General features: G+C 36.1%; 1 protein-coding gene across 19 annotated transcripts in view; it reads right to left on the minus strand.

Moving 5' to 3' along the window:
* The window catches only part of celf4 (CUGBP, Elav-like family member 4), a 1,311,271-nt gene that overhangs the window by 105,643 nt on the left and 1,188,620 nt on the right, over positions 1–17,008 (minus strand). For 11 of the 19 annotated variants that reach the window (XM_051930108.1, XM_051930103.1, XM_051930106.1 and 8 more), the window contains one exon: positions 7,343–7,486. The exons of 4 other annotated variants lie outside the window; for them this stretch is intronic. In XM_051930108.1, coding sequence (XP_051786068.1) covers positions 7,343–7,486 — 144 coding nt within the window. The remainder of the gene's footprint in view (positions 1–7,342; positions 7,487–17,008) is intronic. 4 more of the 19 variants (XM_051930105.1, XM_051930118.1, XM_051930117.1 and 1 more) reach the window with 2 other exon arrangements.

A 17,008-nucleotide genomic window follows, 5' to 3' on the forward strand; every position in this document is an offset into this window, starting at 1 on the left:
TATTTTGATATCCTAAATATATTTCAAGATTTCTTGAAATACAGTATATTTTAAGTTCCTATCATGTTACTATGAACATCCTATATTTTAATCAAAAAGTAAATAGGAACTTATCCAATATTTCAAAAATCAAGTACAGTCATCTTACAATTTATTTTGGATATTGGAAATGGAAATAACTCTTAATTGTATTTCAAGATATAATATCATTTCCACTGGCTCCCAAAATTCTATCATGAATGAAGTGGACTTTACAATTGATGGATTAAAGTATCTTCTGGTTCTTTTTCAGATAACTTATAATAACATATTAAGATATCTTAATTGCACTTCAAGATGTCCCAAAGTAGTCTCCTGTTCTTTTTGTCATCTCAAAATTACTTAATTTTATGACATTTTTGCATAAACAAAAATTTTTATTTAAAATAATGGGCATTTACAGACAAAATCATATCGTGATATCAAAAAATGACAAGGAGGATATTTTGGTAATTCTTCAAGTATTGCAAAATTAACACAAAGTTAGTTAATGAGATTGTATAGTACTTTTACTGTATATCTGAAACACCCTTTCACATATCATTAACTCATTTAAGGTATGTCCAAAAGTGAATATGACTTGCCATATTCCAAGGACATACAGAAATATACATTTTATTAAATTAATTTGCCTGATATACCTTTTTGTTGATATCATGACAGATACTATGAAATGTGTTAGAATAATAATGCAAATAAGACAGATATGGAGGAGTGTATGGTCTTTAGGAAAGATGGAGTAGTGATAAAGAAGTTAATGCTACTGCCTCACAGCACCCAAGTTCTTATGTTCAGATCCCAATGTCTACATGGATTTTCTTCCACATCTCACTTAGAGGTTAAAGACAGTTCTATATTTACTCTGTAACCAGGTTTCCATTGAAAAGATTGTCTGTGAATAATGCTTTAAAGCTTTGAAATGTTTGTTGATATAGACAATGGAAATATTATTTATCACTAACGTTTTACATGTTGATTAATCTTTTTTCAATTCTTTTTTCAATGGATAAATCGATTGTTGATACTTGAAATGTTCAAAATTACTGTTGTGGAAGGATTTTTAACAGAAAAAATATGCAGTTATGCATTAGCTTGGAGTAATGTGACTGGATTTTAATTACATCTCCTATAACAAATTAAACAGCCTGTCAAAATCATAATACATGCAGTTTTTCATAATGTGCAATGTCACTTTCAAAAATAAAAAAATAAGTAAAGTTATTAAAAAATAGGCTGATGTGTTTTTTCTAGGTGTTTTTAATAATTAGGGTTCTTGAAACTGTTTTACATACCTGTATGTCTGATGTGGTGAATATGGCTGCATCATGCTTACTTCCAGGTGTGCCAACACAAATGTCTTGGATTAAACACTTGTTAGTTGACAAGCACCTAAAGAATTATAGATCTTCATTCATTGCAGTTAATGTTATTGTGGTAACCATCAGTTGAGGAATAATAAGTATATACATTCCATCGGCGACACCTTACACCTGCGGCACAAAGGGTACCAAAGTATTGCCGTAGACAATCCTGTTTATTTCTACAATATTTTGTATTCTATTGCACCTGTGCACCATTCTCTCTTCAATGGCTTTCAGGTTGGAACATGTAGCCGGGGAATATGTGGTGGTCTATTTAATCTTTTTTAATTTAATTTTTTTAAAATTTTTTATTTAATTTTTTTGCCACTCTTATGAATATGATATGGAAAAGTTATGGAAAGGGTAGATAATTTGCGATACAGGGTGGAAACACATCAAAAAAAAATTTCGATAAAGCAAAAGCAGTTCTTTCAGGAAATGACATCATTACGTGAATCATTTTTAGTGTTAAAAATCAGTTGAACTGAAACAAGCTGCTCAGAGAAAAAATTTGCAAACAGTTATTTAACATATTTTTATTTTATTGCTTAAAAATGTTCATTCAACCAATGGAAACACAGAATGTCTGAGTAAGTGTGGATATCTTCATGAACTATATGTTTACTGTAGTAATCAACACCTAGTGTTGCTGGAATAGGCACCAGCTCAGAGAAATCCTAACTTTGAAAATCTATTTAGAAAACTGATAGATGCCTAAGTTATTGCTAAGTAGCCTTTAATATCTTGTTACAGTCATAAAACAAGTGTTTTAGTAAAGAGTGTGCCGTTCAAAAATGGGCAGGTTGTAAGCATATGCATGTAGAACTTGGTCATCAAACTATTTTTTTTCAAATTTATTCATGATCGCTGCTGCAGTTTTTCATATTTCTTGTTAAAATAAAAAGACATTTTGATTTTGTTGTCTTTTTTCTTTCTTTATTTGTGTTTCGTTGAACGGAATTTGGAAGTATAATGCTTTGTGTCAAGCTCTTCAGACAATATGATTTCATACCTATAGATACCTTTCAGGTGTGACTTGTATAAAATGAGCTTCTGTTATTTTCAGAGTTCATTAACTTGTGACCATTACGGCAATCAATATATGAGGTTTCCAAAACCCATTTATGAGTTGTGCTTTTTAGTCAAAGTCATTTTCTATTGTATGAAGCCCACTTTATAAATATTATGTAAACACAGCAGGCTGTTAGGCAGCCTAAGATACATAATAAAAAGGAAATAAATAACTAAATAAAATCCAGTCTTCTGTAGAGTCATAAGATTTTAAATGGCCTATCTCTGAGCTTCTGTCCTCATTGGTTCTACGTCAGTTGTCCTGCTTGTCCTTCCTGACTGTGATAACTCTCACTTTATAGACTGGGCTTAGTTTATTGTCATTTGTACACCTATTCTTCAAATTTCATTCCACTGTTTGTGCATTTCAGTACTTTATTACAGTGTTTAACAATGAACAATAAATAATTATGGTGCTTTATTTTTTTTTACCACTCAAAAGAATATTTTTAGTTTATAGTGGATATTTGTACCTATAGTATCTATCCATCCATCCATTATCCAACATATATATATATATATATCTATATATATATATATATATATATATATATATATATATATATATATATATATATATATATATATATATATATATGGTCACGGGGGTCTGCTGGAGCCATCACAGGGTGCAAGGCAGGAAACAAACCCCGGGCAGGGCGCCAGCCCACCGCAGTTATAGTATCTATCATAAACAATAATAACAATGTATTATAAAGACAATGTTTTCTAATATTTCACCAAAACTAAAAATACCTTAATCAATATGTTTATTTAAAGGTGTAAATAATGGTCTTGATAAAAACATGTACTATGGCACTTTAGGGCAAAAAGGCACAAAACCTTACTCTGGACAAGGTGTGTACAAAGCCTAATTTTTTCACTCAGGTGGTGTGAGGGCATTCTTGAACATGCTCAGTAATAAGAAAATTCTTGAAATTCACCTAAATGTGTGTAGCCTTTAAACTAAACAACACAGATAATTCAAGTATGTCAAAATGTTGACCATAAATTGAATGAAGGCTGAGTGACATGTTCCAGGCATCTGGTCTTCTTCTCGTGAAAGACAATATGCTGATAATGCTTTATGTCAAAAAAGGCTTGTTGACTGGCCAAGCTGGAGCCTCCAATAGCAAATGCATTCACAGCTGCAGATCCTGGCAGAGGAACACATGAAGCCCATCTGCTGTTGCTTTAGGCAGCCTTAGTACTGGTGTCTTCAGCATTTCAAGAAGAGCAACAGCTGCTGGGGGATTTAGGGGCCAGTGCTTTGACTAAAGATCCATCTGATGACAGCAGTCTGTGTGCCAGTGTGTCATTCTCTGAGAGATGGATACTTTTTGCCATAAAAGATGTCAATGTACATGTTAAAAGAATACCATAACTGACTCCAAGGGCATCATGTATCCAGCAAACCCAAGATATTTAAATCAAAAATGATTTGATATTTTAAGGGGAAAGCAGAACAAACATTTTAAAATGAGGTTCAGGTGCCATGTTAGCAAAGGATATTGCTCCTGATTTGACTTTGCCCTAAGCCCCCTTGAAGATACACTTAAACAAATAAGCAATAAAATTAAGCATAGAGAGAGGGTCATCATAAAAAATGCTGTGGGGAAACCTGACGACACTCAAAGCTAGAAATGTGATCACTGAAACATGTTTCCATTTTTGAAAAGGATGTCATGACACATGATTATTAACAGGATCTGGTTTACAAATGCAAGACCAAATTTTGGAATCCTGATGTTGTACCCTTTTCATTTATAAGAGGTGCCACCCAGTTGAGTTGAGTGTTTATGTTGGAAACTTGAAATTAAACTAGAGACTTCTTTCTAACAATGTGCTTCAGGAATTTAATATTTTTTAATACTTTTTCTGTCTGAAATTATTTTAATGAAAGGAATAAAAGTAGCCCTCTGAATATAAAAACAAAATCTAACTGCAAACAACTAACAAAAACTTGTAAAGTTGTTCCCTCATTTCCACGTGTTTTTTTATTTGTATTTTGTCATGAGCTTGCCATAAATCTTTTCGACATTAATCTTCATTAAAGTAACTCTACATTTAAATTCTCTTCATCCACTGTCCTTCCAAAGTCATCTGTCAACTACAGATTTCCTTGTCTATGGACTACTTTTGACCTGGCTGTCCTCCTACATGGACTGATGGTTTGCCTTTTAATTGTATAGTCCTCAGCTTGATGCCTCTTGTTTTGCTGTCTTTCACATTTTTGCAGTTGTTTTCAGTGCCTGTCCTATACATGCATTTTTTTGTAATTTATCATCTCTTGCTTTGCTGATCTTTTACTGTTTTCTCTATTTACTTCCAACTGCAAGCTGCTGACCTCCTACCCTTTCCCTCCCAACCATTCCATTGAAACTGAATAAAGCTTTCAAAAACAATCTTCTTAAAAAGTTAACAGTCCAGCACCTTGGACTTCATGTATAAACAGTGCGTATGCACAAAAATGTAATGTATACTCATTTCCACAGTCACTTTGAGATATTTAAAAAATTAAACTTAGCATAAAGCCACGCACAATTTTATGGCAGCCTCATGTGGCAGCCACAGTGGCGCCCAGTGTCAAAGCAATGCTACTGTTTCTGTGTCGTTTCCCTTCTTTTTTTTATATTTGCATCCATGATGCAGGTGTTATCAAATACACAGAAATTAATTACATATAATTTACAAATTTAATTCACTTGATTTTAATCATTCTGTAACAATATAATGGTGCACAGAATGAACATACTATTCCAACTACCATAGCTGCTGTAGCATTGCTAGACAACATTGCAAATGAAAGAATTAAAAGTGAGAGTACATTTATAGGTGATGATGACTGGCTTCTAAGTCAATTTCAGTTTTCAAGAGGTATCCTCTTGGAGCTGTGTGTTGAACTGGCACCGGCTCTACAAAGGCAGACTTTGAGGAATTGTGCCCTACCTGCTCCTTTGGAAGTTCTGCCCATCCTCGGGTTTTCAGAAACAGGAGCTTTTTAACATGAACTTGCTGACCAGTCGGATATTTCACAAACATCACCGACTTGTGCCATGCCAGCTGTATAGGATGGTATTATGTGCTTGTTTTCCTTATATATAAGATTTTCTTACACTGTGGTTGAACTGGTAAACATCAAAGCACCACTTGCGGCAATGTCTGGTTTTCCAAAAGTAATTGGAGTAGTCAATTGCATGCACATTGATATTGCAACTTCGCTGGACAAGTTACATCAGCCACGGAGGAATCACCAAAATAATGAGGTGGCATTACATCATCTTTAGCAGGAGAGCCTACAACAACTGCAACTCTGCATAGTCGCAGGTGCTTTTTCCAGCTAGTGTGTCATATTGTACAAGCATGTAGCATCCTGAATAATGTGGCACACAATTCTGGCTTGCCCGTACCTGAAGAAATGTGGGAATAGTAGTTTGTGTTGTTTTTAGGGACTGTAAATATACAAACAAGTAGAGGAAGATACAGCAGGACTTTTGACTTTTCTCTTCACTTAACATTCTTCAAACTGTGTAGCACAGCTAAGAAGGATCTGCCCATCCATCAGGTACAGGGACAGTGCTGAGCATTTTTACCATACCTGTCCAGAAGGCTGTAAATGTCTGGATACTGGTGATAGTACTGTGTGGTTTAATCCTTCTTCTGGGAAGCAGTTTTAAAAGGAGGACTATCCTTGACCTCTTTTGTACCAGATAATCTGTTCACTGTATGTTGGGATTCACATATATCACTCACATTAAGAATGTTTTGGACTGTACAGTATATATCATCTAGGGGAGTGAAACTGGGACATACTTAATGTTTTATATGTTTAATACAGTGTTACTTTTTTGTTGTGCATGTAAGTACTTGTATATTTTTAGTGTGTAATATATCCAATTTATTTAGACATTTTTTCCAGTGTGTTTGCTTAATATTGAAGTGGCGGGGTTGACAAATACAGCAGGGCTTAGGTGTTGACCTAATTCCATCCATCTCTCATTTTTAAAGTATATTGGCAAAATCACTACACAAATCTTTTTCGTGACCTTGTCACACCCCATAAGTCAGGGTTCACTACAAATTAAATAAATGTAAAGCATCATAATGAAATATTAAACTGTTGAGGTGCTTGGAATAAGAAGTTACTCACTAAAATGAAGGTTAGTTGGATTGTTAATAGAAAATTGGAAAATTATGCCAAATACACACCTAGACAACAGCATGTAATATGTTTTCTTACTTTTGCAGTAGTAACTTATGTTGCCTAGATACTTCTTCCTACATTCTATTTTAGCAGTGGCACTGTTAAGAGGAGACACAACTGCTACCTGCTACCTTCTGAAGTTTCCAAAATTCATATACACAGTTTCTTTATGTTTATCTCCATTCACTAAATAGTTCCAGTTTTGACATTGTGGTTATAAACCTGTATTCTTCCATGTCTAGCACCTACATTTTCCTTCATGAGATTGTGTGAGAGTACTGAATACATTGGGAAGAAGTGAAAATGAAAAATGTAGGCCTGTTCCTTACAAAACAATATTAATAGAGTATTTCTACTTTTAAAGCCCCACCTGATCCTCTTAAGCTTCTGTTATACAATCCAGAATTGACATTTAAATAAATGTGGTAAGCCAAGCAAACAAATACGTCTGGATCCCTTGATAAGATGGTGTCATTGCACCTGCCTCACAAACCTGTGTGTAGAGCAGCCCCATTGTTGAGCAAAATTTCTGTGCTTCAGAAAAGCTGTCCCTCCCTTGCCCCATCGGCAAATCTGTGTTGCATGTAAGCTTGCCTCTCTATGCTACTTTGTTATCAAAGATCAGCGCTTTCTAAAATAATCTTACAGGTGTTATCTTTTTACCCACCAAAGCATTTACTTTGGTTTGTCGCTCGATCCACAAACACTTTCGAGGAGATGACATTACCGAAAGGGAGGAACATCTGCATGAGCTCGCTGTCTCCAAACTCCTGGGGAAGGTGGTAGATAAACAGGTTACAGCCCTCCGGGCCTGAGAAAGAGGAGAACAAGGGAATGGAAGAGCAGGAAAGGAAGCAAAAGTGTGGTAATGGATAGAGGGATAAAGAGATGTGAATTTAGTACAGACAGCAAAAGAGCAAATGGGGGTGTCATTATTTCATGTTGGAGTAGCAGATTTTGAAAAATATAAAATAGGAAAAATAGACGAGAGAACAATGAGAGAACATGTAAGTAATAAAGGCAGAGGAAAAATGAAGAGGAAAAGAGAGCAGTGACGAAACGTGAAGAACGAAAAGGATTGGAGAAAAAAATGAGAGAGAAAAACAAAAACAATAAAAAATAGTAGCCACAGAGTCAAATAAAGGAAGAAGTTATGAGAATGGAAGTGAGATTGGGGAAACAGGTCAGGAAAAAGGGAAGAGACAAAGAAAAGAATTATTGTACGGAAGGAGGGAAAAACAAACCAACAGTGATGTGGCTCTGCACCCTGCCTTACAGGAAATCTCAAAAATGTTCAGAGGCAATCTTGCCATTTTATTTCTGAGTCTTTATGAGTTACCATAATTGTGTGGTCAGGGTCTCCCTAAGAGCCAGGGTGTGGGCCACTGCAATAAAAAGCAACAATAGGAAAGTACCTGAAAAATATCATTAAGTATTGCGGACATTATAGGCAGTGTATGTGGAAAGCAATACAATAATAATAATAATAATAATAATAATAATAATAATAATAATAATAATAATAATAATAATAATAATAAAGTGTCTGTGCTATAAATGAGTACAGGAACAGAGACAGAAGATCGAACACATGAGAGACAGCTTATTGCCTGCTTAGTGAAGTTCACAAAAGGAAAGGCAAGCCACTCTTCTCTACAGAATAGAGATGTATAGGAAAAAATAAATAAAAAGCAGACCACTCTCTACTTAGAGGGAGAGGTAGAAGACAGATGGAGAAGAGGCTGGACCTTAGAATGGAAATGAGGACAAGACAGCTAATGACAGAACAATGGGTTTTCCTTAAACAAGTGTAGAGGGGTAAAGATTTACATATTTTACATATATATTAACTTTATCTTCAACAAAATAACATGTGCCAGATTAACAAAAAACTTATGAAATCTAACGTATATTTACCATCCACAACTTCACACACAAATATTCTTAATTAATTTTAATTCAAATCTGGGTGTAAGAGTTGATTTGTGCCCTTTCACTTGAAGAGTCATTCCGAGTTCTAGAGGTCTATCAGATTTTACAAAGCTCAGAAAGAAAAAGGAAAAGAAGGAAAAGAAAAATATAATAATCCAAGTATAAAGAAGGTCCATCTCAAAACCTCTGAATATGTTTGATGTCCCCTTTAACAATGGGGAGGCAGCTCCAATCTCAGTTTCTTTATAGTTCAGTATGAAGCAGGTTTGTCTTTAAGGCAAGTAGCTTATTTACCATGGAAAGTGATATGAAAATATTGTGAGTAGTGACATTTCCCCAATTGCAATTGAAAGGTTTAAAAAGTTACATCACCAAAATCACAAACTACTTTTCCCTGATAAATGAATGGGTTTTTCTCCCAAAAGGTAATCATTTTTGATAAATATTTGTTAATTATTTATTAGTTGACTTTCAGAAATAAAGGATAAGGAAAATTAAAGACAAACAGACAGGATTATGACTGAGCTGGTGCTACTATGTAAAGGAGGCAGGCATTGGGAATATGGCACTGATGGAGTGAGTGGACAGTGGTCCCAAGGCAGGATCGCTCCTGTTAAGTGCTTAACAAGCAAGAGCAACTAACTGCTCCAAGTGGGCTCTCATTGAAGGCCGAAAGATAGCAGCAAGAGAAAGAAGCATGATTTGTGGGTTCTCCATAGAATGCCATGGGATGGTGGTGGGAACACGGGCTGGATTTAAAAGGCGTGCCTGTTGGAGAATGTCTCATAGGTAAGTAAAGGAGACGTCAGTTTTATAAAGAAGCACAAAGGATCTGGAATTAATTTAAAGGACAGATCTTGTGTTTTTAACCTGTTTTGGGATTTATTTATTGTGATTTTAAATATTCACAAGAGCACTGACATTACTGTATTTTTATTGACTTATTTATTTAGAGAAGAAGGACTGCACTTTATTTATTGTTTGATCTTTGTTTGGATAATTAAAGCAGTGACACTTTTGCACCTGCCTCAGTTTCAGTAGCTTCATTGCCTAATCCATCTCATTTTCATGACTATTGATTTCTGGGTTGAAGGAGGTAACAACAGCTGTAGGCAACCCACACATCACCCTGTCTTTTAAAATTTTCTCAGAACTTAGTATTAAATTATTATTGTTACCAACTACTGGTTCTTGGACTTTGATTTTACTCTTCAGAACATCTTACATATAGTCACCAGTTTTCACGCTACTCTGTCACACTTCATTTGCTTTCCATGTATCTTCTCCTAGAATGTCTTACGCCATCAACATACTTGGTGAGCTTCCTCATTAGCTGTGTATGTTTTTTGTCTGGTGGGTTTACCACCCTCCTCTCAATTATAAGAAAATGTTTGGTTTTGTGCTCTGAATAATATCATCATAATTTAGTGTTGTAGCCAAGGGCTGTAGAAATTTTCCATCCTCCTTGTTAAATTCATCACTCTGCCAGGCTTTTCTGGAATGCAAATTGTTTATCTGTCACTGTGATTCCCTCTATTTGGTCTTAAAGATGTTCCAGCTCACTCAAAAACATCCAATAAATCAGTACAAAGAACTTCTGTTATCCACAGTGGAATACTGCTTAGCCTTCAACCACAACATGTCCAAGGATTCTGAGAATCACTAATACACACTCTCTAAGCAACAAAACTGCACTGCTGCAAGACATCAATTTGGAACTAAAACTGGATTTATTGTTTGTGCTAAATTTGGCACCAACCCAATGACTATTTAATTCTTAATACAGTATGTGTTTTGTTCCTGGCGCAGAGTATTTTGAATGTCTTGTGTTTTTATGTGCTTAAAATTATTTGTGTTTCTCTAATCTGTCTTGTTCTGATTTATCATCCTCCAAAGCCCAACCATCTTTTCTTCAATGCATTTACTGAACTCCTCAGTTCCATTTCATCTGCCATGATCTTGTGTGGTGATTTTAATATCCATGTTGGTAATCTAAGTTTTAGCAATGCATTTTTTTGATATCTCTGACTATTCCAACTCTCACAACAGGTTAAATTTTCTACACACAAGAAAGGTCATTCCTGGATTTTAGCTGCACTGCTGATGTTGATATAGACAGTCTTGTGGGTATTGAATAGCGGGTTATTGATCATAAACGTATTACATTTGATTCAAATGTTCTTCTACCTCAGGCCTGTTATCATATTCAAGAATATTAAGAATGCTGATTATAGTTTTTACTCTTAATTGTTGGTTATCAGCTATTAACTCTGTGGATCAGTATAATAATGCGTTTGCATTTCTTTTGGATCGGTTTGCCCCATGAAAGAATAAACTGTGTCCATTGTTAAATCTTTTCCATGGTATACAACTGAATTACATGCACTTAAGGCTAAAGCAAGACAACTTGAACGACTATGTAAAAAGTCAGGTCTTATTGTTCACAGACAAATGTTTGAACAACATTATTTAGAATATAATACCATAAATGACAGATCATCATACTGCTCCCATGCTATTAATGATAGTTCTGGCAACCCTCCCATCCATCCATTTTCTGCCGCTTATCCTGATCGAGGTTATGGGGGCAGCAGTCCAAGCAATGATGCCCAGAAGTCTCTTTTCTCAGGTCACCTACTCTAGACACGACTGGCTGGTACAACATCTGCATAAATGTGGTGACTAAATCTTGTGTCTGAGATAACCTGGTACTCAATTACACCAAGACAGTGGAAATGGTAATCAACTTTCACAAACAGCACTTAAAAAACCTCAAGCACTAGAAATGAATGTTTCTACAGTCAATATGGTAGAATCATTGAACCTTTCAGGCAAAACTATCATAAACACTCTCAGCTGGGACATTAACACCACTTCCAGCACTAAGAAGGCTTAGCAGAAAATTTACTTTTTACACCAACTAAAGAAATTAAACATTTCCCAGTCCATCCTAGTATAATACTATAAAGCCATAACTGAAAGTCTGATCACATTCTCCATTGTGGTCTGGTTTCTATTTTCCATCTGTTGAAAACAAGTATGCATCTAGTATGATAAACCATGTCAAAAGGATCATCACTGACTCACCTCACCCAGGTCATTTTTTCCAAAAACTACCCTCTAGTAAATGCTTTTGTGCCAATTAAAACTAAAACTAATAGACACCTAAACAAATAAATGAGGGATAAAAGCAAAAACAAAAACAAAAGTGAGGGATAAAGTCAATAAGGTGCTGCAATATTTATGCTGTCACTTTCTGTTACAATACATCATCAATGCGATGATCGTGGACATGTTACTAACCTTCAAGGCAATACATAAACAAAGAAAAACAACATAGATCCAAAAAACTAACTTTATGAAAATTACTCCAGAAATGGATTTCTCACATGTTAAAATTCTAAAACAGACAAAAACACATGTATAAATTAGGGTAATACTAAATAATCACCTCCCTTCCAAGGCATGAACTCTGGAAACAACAACCCAGCTTGTTTAAAAAGAAACAATGAAATAAATTCAAGAACAAAGAGCATGTATATTACTTGCATGATCCACAAACAATCCTTTGGACAGTATACTCTGAAACATGGTGAACCTCTACCATGGGGGTGGCACAGTAACCACAGAAAATCAACAAGAATGCACCAGCTTAAGCCAATATTGCTGAAATGATTCAAATAAGCCACTGCTCAGGGGATATCCAGATGTGATTTTAACTTGAATACCCACTCTGGAGAGACTTTAAAGATGTATATTGATTGAATTAGTAAGTTCATTTTTCAAGTTTCTGCGGTGGGTTGGCACCCTGCCCAGGATTGTTTCCTGCCTTGTGACCTGTGTTGGCTGGGATTGGCTCCAGCAGACCCCCGTGACCCTGTGTTCGGATTCAGTGGGTTGGAAAATGGATGGATGGATGGATTTTTCAAGTTTATTACTATTTGCACACTGTAAAATAGGATTCTTACTCTCACAGACTAGTGATATTAAAAGAGACTAGCCAACCTGCGGCGTAGTATACACTGCATAATTATTTATTGATGTGTGAACACTTCCTGTAAGACACAGTTGTCCAAATGGGGTGGGTTTGAGGATACGACTGTGAGTGAATGAAAAGATGGAACTCTGGAGAGAGCAACATACAATTGTCCGTGACTGAAAACTGGCTCTGTCTTGTGTCTTGCCTGCCATGGTCGGCTGCCTTAGTGAATTATATATATAGATAGAAGATTATACCATAGAATGCACAGCGTAATAGTAAACTAAATGTAAAAACATTGAATAACACTGAGAAAACCACAGAGAAAACTTAACACTGCAAGAGTTCACGCTATAGCGCTACGAACCACTCGCTAAAAACACTTTTTTAATGAGTTTTAAGCACAGGGAACAAAGTGAACATTTGAAAAATCCGTAATTTAATAAACCACCAAGAAAAGTAACATTGCAACAATGCACGCTACAAACCGATCGCTGTAAACAGAAGTGAAAACAAAATCAAGCCCGGTGCATTCTTTAACTGCCTTCTCTGCCCTATGCGTCCAGCCCCCTCTCTTTCGCGCTTGTGTCTCTCTCTCTCGCGCGCCTGTGTGTGTGTGTCTCTCTCTCGTGTGCCTGTGTGTGTGTGTCTCTCTCGCGCGCCTGTGTGTGTGTCTCTCTCGTGCGCCTGTGTGTGTTTGTGTCTCTCTCTCGCGCGCCAGTGTGTGTGAGTCTCTCTCTCTCGCGTGCCTGTATGTGTGTGTCTCTCTCACGCGCCTGTGTGTGTGTGTCTCTCTTGCGCGCCTGTGTGTGTCTTTCTCTGGCTCGCTCGCTCGCTCGCTGCACAGGGAATGCACAGGGAGAGACTGAACATGTGCGGAAATCATCGTCGTGCACGGCTGCTTAGTGAATTGTTGGTGGGCGGGGCTCTGTCTTGCGTCTTACCTGCCATGGTCTCGTGCGCCTGTGTGTGTGTGTGTGTCTCTCTCTCACACGCCTGTATTTGTGTGTCTCTCTCGCGCGCCTGTGTGTGTGTGTGTGTGTCTCTCTCTCTCTCTCTCTCTCTCTCGTGCTCCTGTGTGTGTTGCGCTCTCTCTCTCTCTCTGGCTCACTCGCTCGCTGCACATGGAATGCACAGGGAGAGACTGAACACGTGCGGAAATCATTGGCGCGCAGGGCCGCTTAGTGAATTGTTGGTGGGCGGGGCTCTGTGAGTTGGCAGGCGGGGCTCTGTCTTGTGTCTTGCCTTTCATGGTCGGCTGCCTTAGTTAATTATGGGTGTGGCTCTGTCTTGCGTCTTGCCTGCCATGGTCGGCTGCCTTAGTGAATTATATATATAGATTCTTACTCCCACAGCAGTATAATATAAACAACAGATAAGGACTATGGCATGAAAAGATACATACAGTATGACTTTTAAGCAGTTTTTGGTATGAAGAGTATTTGAGACATTTTATGACCTGAGGATAAAAACTGTGCTTCAATCTAGGATGCGGGTACTACCAAATTTAATGGTGGAGTTGCACCTGTGTTTGGTCACACAGTTATATGTGAACAAGGAGTGCAACATGGAACTCTGCACCCTACTTCATGAGGAGAATGTTGAGGATCTGTGTGGAAAAAGTGACAATACTAATTTACAGGTGCTGGGGTCTACCATTAAGAAAGTACAAAATCCAGTTGCATAGGGAGGTACTAAGTCCAAGTCTAAAGGTCTGGTGATCAGTCTGGATGAAATTATATTTAAATGTTGAGCTGTAGTCTATAAACAGTGCTCTGGCATTTTTAAGTTCAAGGGATATACTATACTCTGTGAACCTGATGTGGAAATAATTTGGGCCACCTCAGATTTGCTTATTGGGGGAAAAAAAACTACATTTAATGTACTGCAACATTAGTCTACCTAAGAAGTGCCACTAGTCAACAGTCAGCTTTTTGTTTTCTTTGGCATGGGGGATACCTGCTGTCTTTGTGAAGCAGGTGGGAACTATAGATTTTATCAGTAATGTATTAAAATACCTATAACAAATACCAGCAAATTGCTTGTTACAGGTTTTTGAAATATCCCTGCCCTCAGACCTATGGCTTTAGACATGTTGAGCCATGTAAAAAGTCTTCTCATGTCAACCACAATAACAGAAAAAGAAGAATCATCTGGTGCTGCAGGAACTCATATAGGAGAAACTTTTCTTGCTACTAACATAGAAAGCTTTAAGTTCATACTCAAGAGAAAAGTTTTCATTTATTTATTTACCACTTAAACGGAATAATACTGCTTTAGTTGTCATTAATTTCAGGAAAAGAGAGGTTCATTTAATGGATGGTAATTTTCCCACAAGATTGGCAATGCTAAACTCACAAGGCATGAATCTACATTTGACTTCAGTCCTTAGATCAATACAATACCTTTCAATGAAGTTTATAGCCAACATTAAAAGAATTATTTTCACATATAAAGTAATGTATATTTGGTAGAAAGGTCCAAGCAATTTCGATACTTAAATCAAGGCTGAAGCTTATTATTTTAGAATGGCATACTTGTTAAAAATCTTCTTCTGAAACTGTCCACGCTTTTTTTTAAATAAAGTAAATGATTTTTATTGACTATTATAAAGCCTGTCACATTCTTTGTGTTTTGCAATAACCCTTGATGTACCTGATAGTGGATGCCATTGTTGCCAGTGATGGATTTTATGTTGGATGTTTGTGGTGTTAAGCTGGAAACAACATTTGCTTTTGCCATGTTGCATACTGCATTGCAGCTGAGCAGCTGACTGACTCAGAACATACAGTGCCCTCCAGTATTATTGAAAAAATGAAAAACATTGTCATTGATTTTAGCTGGAAAGTTCCTATACACTCCAATCAACTTAACAATGTCCAATTTAAATGAGAAACATGCTTCAGTTACATTGTTTCACATTCATTTCCAAGGGTGCCAAAAATTGTGCCACATGTGTTTTTGTTAAAAATATTTATTTCTTGATGAGGGCATTGTTTTTCTTTGAATTAACTTGTTTCAAATAAAAGTCAGATGTTTCTCGTTTTTTCACTGCAAGATGACGGTTCTTCGGCAAACAGTGATTTTTTTCTAACCCTTCTTACTAATTTTTACAAGGGGTGCCAATAATAGTGGAGGGCACTGTATATAATCAGGAAGTAGCATTTTTGTTGCTTTAAGAAACCTACTAGTATTAAAATTTATATTTATTTTTGAGTACATAATAAAGACTGCTTTATTTCATTATTTTTCTTTTTATAAGGCTAAAGTAAATTAAATTTCTTTGACATTTTGACATTATGATAAAATTCAGTGTTATCAAACACCAGTTTCAACTGCTGAGAAAGTGACATTGTTCTTAGGTTTATGCCATTTTCACCCAACGGTGTTAAATTACCAAGCTGTGGTAATCATCATTGCCGGCACAAGCATCACTAGCTTACATTAACCAAAACAGACCAAAACACTGTCAAAACACCTCAAATTAGACAGAGGCGATGAAATATAAAATATAAAATTTGATAAACATAAACTATTAAAATATATTTTTGACTTAGAATGCTAGTTAAAACTACATTATAATACGCCATCTCACAGTTGTCAAAGTTCAAAAAGGAAGGCTGCTTTGCATTTTACATATAGTAATTATGACCAGGATTATATGACTGAGACTTATACACACACCAAATGTAATTTTTTCCTAAACCAGGCATATATATATATTGCAGAGTAATAATGCTAAAAGTCTAATGCATCTATTACTCTTTCCTAATCTTATGGGTTACAGGAAATTCTTGTTAAAACAACAAATGTGAGCAGAAAATAATATGAGACAAAACCCATTTATAACCCTCTTATGAACCTGCACCGTAAACAGAGCTAGTACATTAGAACATCAGGACAATCTAGATGAGAACAGGCCATTCATCCCAACAAAGCTCACCAGTCCTATCCATGTAATTCTTCCAAAATAACATCAAGCCTTGTTTTAAATGTCCCTAAAGTCCTATTGTTTACCACACTACTCAGTAACTTATTCCACGTGTCTGTAGTTCTCTGTGTGAAGAAAAATTTCCAAATGTTTTTTGTGGAATTTTCCTTTAACAAGTTTCCAACTGTGTCCCCATGTTCTTGATGGACGCATTTTAAATTAAAAGTCTCGGCACACTGTACTAACTCCATAATTTTAAACATAAATTTAAACACACTACACATTGCGCTATATAACCTAACATTCTGTTAGCATTCTCAATGGCCTTTGAACACTGCCTGGCAGTTGATAGTGTTGAATGCACTATAGCCCCTAAACTCCTCCTCATAAGGTGTACTTTTCGTTTTCAGACCACCGATTGTGTACTCAAACCTAAAATTTTTAACTCATATGTTTAATACTTTATGTTTACTTACATTAAAATCATTTGC

Source organism: Erpetoichthys calabaricus, chromosome 7 (genome assembly GCF_900747795.2).
Source record: "Erpetoichthys calabaricus chromosome 7, fErpCal1.3, whole genome shotgun sequence".
NCBI classification, from domain to species: Eukaryota; Metazoa; Chordata; class Cladistia; order Polypteriformes; family Polypteridae; genus Erpetoichthys; species Erpetoichthys calabaricus.